Below are 6,990 nucleotides of genomic sequence, written 5' to 3'. Positions count from 1 at the left end.
AATTGCGAGAAGGGGATGGCATTTTTGCAAGAGACAGGGTGCGAAGGGGAATAGTCCAGATAGCTGTGAGAGTCAGTAGGCTTATAGTAGACATCAGTAGATAAGCTGTCTCCAGAGACAGAGACAGAAAGATCTAGAAAGGGGAAGGAGGTGTCGGAAATGGACCAGGTAAACTTGAGGGCAGGGTGAAAGTTGGAGGCAAAGTTAATGAAGTCAACAAGCTCAGCATGCGTGCAGGAAGCAGCGCCAATGCAGTCGTCGATGTAGCGAAGGAAAAGTGGGGGACAGATACCAGAATAGGCTTGGAACATAGATTGTTCCACAAAGCCAACAAAAAGGCAGGCATAGCTAGGACCCATACGGGTGCCCATGACTACACCTTTAGTTTGGAGTAAGTGGGAGTAGCCAAAGGAGAAATTATTAAGAGTAAGGACTAATTCTGCTAGACGGAGCAGAGTGGTGGTGGAGGGGAAATGATTAGGCTTGGTTTTCACCCTCTGTCCCTCTGACTTTGCCCATCCTCTGGGTTTTCCCCTCCTCCCCCTTTTCTTTCTCCCTGGGCCTCCTGTCCCATGATCCTCTCATATCCCTTTTGCCAATCACCTGTCCAGCTCTTGGCTCCATCCCTCCCCCTCCTGTCTTCTCCTATCATTTTGGATCTCCCCCCTCCCCCTCCCACTTTCAAATCTCTTACTAGCTCTTCTTTCAGTTAGTCCTGATGAAGGGTCTCGGCCCGAAACGTCAACTGTACCTCTTCCTATAGATGCTGCCTAGCCTGCTGCGTTCACCAGCAACTTTGATATGTGTTGCTTAACATTACATCCTTGCGTTTATACTCTAGTCCTCTCGAAATCAATGCTAACATTGCATTTGCCTTCCTTATTACCAACTTCACCTGCAAATTAACATTTAGGGAATCCTGCACAAGTCCCTTTGCACCTCAGATTTTTGTATTTTCTCTCCATTTAGAAAATAGTCAACCCTTTCATTTCTTCTACCAAAGTGCATGAACATACACTTCCCTGCACAGTATTCCATCTGCCATTTCTTTGCCCATTCTCGTAATCTGTCTATGTCCTTCTGTAGCCTCTCTACTTCCCCAAAGCTTTCTGCCCCTCTACTTGCCTTCATGTCATCTGCAAACTTGGCCACAAAGCCATCAATTCCGTCATCTGAGTAAGGGAAATCAGCCAACATAAATAAACAGTGTAATTTTGGATACAATTTATTTAGACTCTCATCTTCATAAAAAAGAACAGTATAAAAATCACTATAAAATGTATATACTTCAATAAATAACAATAAGGTTACAAAATTTTGGGATACCATTAACACAGAAAACAACTTTTAAAAATAAATAATGGCATGTCTCCATATAACAGGAAAGCTTTCAGAGTCCTGAGTTTATCTTTGCCATAATGAGAAGGAGCTGTTGTAGATGTGCTCTGGTCTCAGCGCGGGTTATTTCCCAGGCACAGGCAGTGAATCTCTGAAAGAGAGAAAATGAAATACGTTATATAATAAACCAATATCAAGTGTTTGAAATAATGTGCTGGTGATCAAGTGTTAATTCACCTTCTGTTTCAGAAACTCTCTCAGTACATGAAAGTATTTAAGAATTGCGGCATTCTTCCTTGGTTTGGACTCTGAGCCTGGTTTCCGGACACAATCTTCCAGCTCTTTGAGCTGCCGATCCAAGAGAAGCCTGAAGTGTTCCACTGAGCTCTGGACCCACGTGACTGAGCTCAGGTTCAAACTGTAGATCCTGCGGAGGTGATGCAGGGTCTGATGGACAATCCAGATCCTTTCCTGTGCCTGTGCAAAACACACGTGGTGATATTAGTAGGGCCATGGTTCTAGTAAAGTTGAGATTTAGAACAGAATGCTTATAACTCTCAGTAGAATAGGACAAGACAAAATCAGTCATTAACTTCAAACAAACAGACCTTAACTAAGGGACTGCTAACTTCAGTGAATTTATCAAAGTGCAGAGCCATGTCAACTGCAGCCTACAGTTAATAGTTTAAACAGCGAAAGGAGAATTTCCTATTAGTAAGGCCTCAGGTGCAGGAGAGACTGCTCGAGTCCTTGACAGGTTGCAAAACTGATTTGCACGAATACATTAATGCTGCAGGGACTTTCAGTTACAGAGTGAGTCCAGAGAAATTTGGGCTGATCTCCTCAAGACACAGACAGTGAGGGAGAGATTTTCGAGACATGTCCAATCTCATGAAGAGATTGAAATTCTTAGAGGAATGAAAAACAGGTGAAGGAAGAACAGGAAAGGAGGAAATAAGAAGGGGAGTTTAGCTATATGACAAAAGGTTTGCCATGTCAAGAGCCTGATGTACACTGACCATTGCATATTTTTAAAAGAAGTAGAGTGCATCAGCTATTACAACCTTCAGACTTTGGGTGGAGACAAATGAAAGTGTTACAGAAGCAGTTCCTTTAGCTTCCCCCAACCTCCAATTTTTCTGAACCTCCTTTGAACCCTCTCCAGTTCCAGCACATCCTTTCTCAGAAAAGGGGCCCAAAACTGCTCACAATATTCCGAATGAGGCCTTACCAGTGCTTTATAATGTTTCAGCATTACATCCTTGCTTTTATATTCAAGTCCACTTGAAATGAATGCTGACATTATATTTGCCTGAGCCCGCAAATTAAACTTTAGGGAATCCTGCACAAGGACTCCCAAGTCTCTTTACTTCTCAGTTTTTTGTATTTTCTCCCCATTTAGCAAAGAGTCAACCCTTTCATTTCTTCTACCAAAGTGCATGAACTACACTTTCTGACACTGTATTCCATCTGCCATTTCTTTGCCCACTCTCCTAATCTGTCAAAGTCCCTCTGCAGCCTCCCTATTTCCTCAAAACTTCCTGCCCCTCCACCTTCATATTGCCTGCAAACTTTGCAATAAGGCCATCAATTCCATCATCTAAATTATTGATATATAATGTAAAAAGAATCGGTCCCAACACAGACCCCTGTGGAACACCACTAGTCACCGGCAGCCAACCAGAAAAGGCTCCCTTTATTCCCAGTCTTTGCCTCCTGCCAATCAGTCACTGTGTTATCCATGCCAGAATCTTTCCTGCTATACCATGGGCCCACAGCTTGTTAAGCCAGCCTCATGTGTGGCACCTTGTTAAAGGCCTTTTGAAAATCCAAGTACACCACATCAACCAATTCACCTTTGTCCATCCTGCTTTTTAATTCAAAAAATTATAACAGGTTTATCAGGCAAGATTTTCCCTTGAGAAAATCATGCTGATTATAGCAAGTACCCTGAGACCTCATCTTTTATAATCAACTCCAACATCCTCCCAGGCACTGAGGTCAGACTAACTGACCTGTAGTTTCCTTTCTTCTGCCTCTCACCCTTCTTGAAGAGTGGAGTGGCATTTGCAATTTTCTAGTTTTCCAGAACCATTTGAGAATCTAGTGATTCTTGAAAGATCATTATAATGCCTCCATTATCTCTTCAGCCACCTCTTTCAGAACTCTGGGGTGTATACCATCTGGCCCAGGTGACGTATCTACCTTTAGACCTTTCAGTTTCCCAAGAACCTTCTCTCTAGTTATGGTAACTTCACACAATTAATGCCTCCAGCTACCTGCAACTTCCACCATACTGCTGCTGTTTTCCTTAGTAAAGACTGATGCAAAATACTTATTCAGTTCATCTGCCATTTCCTTGTTCCCCATTACTATCCCTCCAGCATCGTTTTCCAGTGGTCCGATATCTCTCCTGTCTGTCTTTTACACTTTATATATCTGAAGAAACTTTTGATATCCTCTTTAATATTATTGGCCAGCTTACTTTTTTATTCCATCGTTACCTTCTTAATGACTTTATAGTTCCCTTCTGTTAGTTTTTTAAAGGTTCCCAATCCCCTAACTTCCCACCAATCTTTACTCAATTATATGCCCTCTCTTTGGCTTTTATGTTGGCTTTGAGTTCACTTCTTTTGCCACAGTTGTGTCATCTTTCCTTTAGAATACTACTTCCTTTTTGAGATGTATATATCCTCGGCCTTCCAAATTGCTTCCAGAAATTCCAACCATTGCTGCTCTGCTGTCATCCCTGCCAGTGTTCTTTTCCAATCAATTTTGGCCAACTCCTCCCTCATGCCTCTGTAATTCCCTATACTCCACTGTAATGCCGATATCAGAGGTGTAAAGGGACGAGGGAGTCTTTGTGCAGCATTCCCTAAAGGTTAGCTTGCAGGTTGAGTCGTGGTGAGGAAGGCAAATGCAATGTTAGTATTCATTTCGAGAGGACTAGAATATCAAACAAAGATGTAATGCTGAGGCTTTATAAGGTGCTGGTGAAGCCTCACTTGGAATATTATAAGCAGTTTTGGGCCCCTTATTTAAGAAAGGATGTGCTGACATTGGAGAGGGTTCAAAGGATGTTCATGAAAATGACCCCGGAAATGAAAAGGTTAATATATGAGGTGTATTTGATGGCTCTGGGCCTGTACTTGCTGGGATTTAAAAAGATGGGTGGGTGGGGAGTCTCATTGAAACCTACTGAACATTGAAAGATCTGGATAGTGAATTTTATCATATTATGATCACTTTCCCTGATAGGCTCTCTTACCTTGAGCTCTCTAATCAATTCTGGTTCTTTGCAAAACACCCTATCCAGAATAACTGATACTCTAGTCTGCCCAACCACGAGCTGCTCTGAAAAACCATCTCGTAGGCACTCTAGAAATCCTACCTCCTGTAACCTGACACCAACCTGATTTTCCCAAACTACCTGTATATTGAAGTCCCCCCAAGACTGCTGTAACATTGCCCTTTTGGCTTTCATTTTCTATCTTCCATTGTAACTTGGAGGCAACATCCTAACTACTGTTTGGGCATCTGTACAGAAGTTCCATCAGGGACTTTTTACCCTTGCAGTTCCACACTCTATCCACAGTGGTTCAACACCTTCTGACCCTAGGCCACCTCTTTCTAATGAGTATTTTCTGAGTATGCCATCAAGTAAACAAATCTCAGGGTTGTATATCGTGAAATATATCAATTTTGATAATAAATTCACTTGAACTTTGAACAGATATCGTGAGAGTTTCTGTCTTAAGATGTTTGTTCCAAATTCCATCCATGCATTGTGGATTTTTTTCCTGCTATCGCATCCTGTACTCCAAAGTTTTGCATTAAATCTGTAACATTGGTCATATACATTTCTTCGATTTGGAAAGTTTATAGATGCCTACAATCATAGAACCACGCATGATATGGCACACCAGTGTCAGGTCTCCCCTCAGCTTTTATCTCCTCGATACCAAAGGGTCAGCTATAATGTAAAATAATTTAACGAGAAACCTCACGATTTTTCAGTGCATTTAAAGTGAAGTAGGTGGTTCCATCACCAATGAAGCACGTAGGTAGTGTGATGATCTGAGAGGATGCAAGCATTTCCTGAGATCAACAGAACTCGTAATGTCACTGTAGGGTGCGGGAGAGATATTTAGAGAGAGGAACACAGAGAGAGGGAGAGGAAAAACTAGCAGAAAGTGATACAGGGTGACATGTTTATTGGTGACAGAGCATGTGAAATGATTAGATTAGATGATGGGAGGGAGTTATATACAGAGAGGGAGCTAACCGTGAGTGGGATAGAGAGAAAGGGGGCAGCAGTGTGATAACTGAAATGAGATCTATTCCGTGTGAATGGGGTCCTGAAAGTCCGAGTGATAGAGTCAGAAAATGAGTGTGACATGGAGAGAAAGAATTCATATTCTGATATAGTCAAATTATCTGGGTAAAGTTCGGATCCGATCCTTCACATTACTTAGCATAATATCTCCAATGAATTACATTAAAGTAAAATCCAGAGTTTACTCACATGAACCTGCTCCGAAAGTTTCACCAGGTCCAGAGGCTTGGTTTTCAACGACAGCCTCTCAGTCGCACACTGTCGGGGGAGGCGGCCACCCTGAGACAGAAGATACCAACGTTACTGATAATCCCACCACACAGAAACACCGGGAGAACAGACTATTTGTTAACAACGAACAGCCAGGGACTGTCAGGACCCGTCTCTGGGAGTGGGTTCAACTCACCATTTCATTCAGTTTGCCCAGAGTCTCTGTGTTGAGAACTTGCAGTAACCGCAGCCTCTCACAGCCCAGGGTCAGGGTCACGGTCAAAAACAGCCACACACTGCAAACTCTCCAAACTCGGCCCAATGCCATCTTCACCCGACACAGAATAAAGCACCGATATGAGACTAGAATCAGCTCCGAAAACCGGTCTTGTTCGCCGACTGGAACTCAGGATATAGAAACGCCGCGGCTTGTGATCCGGGAGCGGACGCCGGTGCTGCCGAGTCCTGTGTCTGGGGATCGTGCTCTGAGCTCTCTCTGCCATACTGCCGGATTTTATATGTTAAAATCCGAAAATGGGTGACATTCGAAAAGTGAAATGAGTGCGGGATATTTGGGAACGCGTCGGGAGAGAGCGACCTCCGCTCCGAAGGAAGGAATCTGAAAGCGGGAGAGTCCCGCAGCAACGACGGGAAAATCCGCCACCGGAGAGAACAAGCAGTGTCCAGGCTCCGGACTTCATGCGTTCGTTCAGATCGGGTGGTCCGAGGTGTTGTGGAGGGTGGGTCAGGTTTGGCAAGGGACGGGGGTGGGGTGAGGACGTGACTGTGTCGGTGCATCCGTGAGGGCTGCATTTGATCACGGTGACAGTAACCCTGCGCCTTTCAGCGCTGATCTTCGGATCCACAGACAGAGATTCTGTTAAATTCAACGCCAGTGGTGCCATATCGCAGGGTGGTCAGTGTACAGAGCCCGAGCACATCATTTTGGTAGCGACTCTGCGCGGATACACCTGTCTATGACTGTGCTCGCTATGAAGGTAGTATGGTGTCCGGGTTCTTTACAGAAGACACTTCGGCGTTTCTTTCAATTCTTCTTCGTCTCCGGATCGAAAGGCGATTCCGATGCCTGCTCTGTCTGCCGCTGC

General features: G+C 43.9%; 1 protein-coding gene across 1 annotated transcript; it reads right to left on the bottom strand.

Annotated features, from left to right (window-relative positions):
• Window positions 1-1,390: 1,390 nt before the first annotated feature.
• Window positions 1,391-6,212, bottom strand: LOC134340483 (interferon alpha-21-like). The gene is made up of 4 exons (XM_063037793.1): window positions 6,081-6,212; window positions 5,864-5,953; window positions 1,576-1,815; window positions 1,391-1,489 (listed from the first exon to the last, which is right to left on the bottom strand). Exons 1-4 carry the CDS (start codon window positions 6,210-6,212, stop codon window positions 1,391-1,393), a joined length of 561 nt encoding a protein of 186 aa, XP_062893863.1.
• Window positions 6,213-6,990: the final 778 nt, after the last annotated feature.

This window comes from Mobula hypostoma, chromosome X1 (genome assembly GCF_963921235.1).
Source record: "Mobula hypostoma chromosome X1, sMobHyp1.1, whole genome shotgun sequence".
NCBI lineage: Eukaryota > Metazoa > Chordata > Chondrichthyes > Myliobatiformes > Myliobatidae > Mobula > Mobula hypostoma.
This window is presented reverse-complemented; position numbering and strand designations above follow the sequence as displayed.

Excerpts from the sequence above, each read along its gene's own strand:
- LOC134340483 (XM_063037793.1), bottom strand. The coding sequence starts at position 6,212 with ATGGCATTGGGCCGAGTTTGGAGAGTTTGCAGTGTGTGGCTGTTTTTG. Across the intron at positions 5,954-6,080 it reads TGGGCAAACTGAATGAAATG|GGTGGCCGCCTCCCCCGACA; the intron begins GTGAGTTGAACC and ends CTTCTGTCTCAG. Across the intron at positions 1,490-1,575 it reads GAGAGTTTCTGAAACAGAAG|AGATTCACTGCCTGTGCCTG; the intron begins GTGAATTAACAC and ends TCTCTCTTTCAG.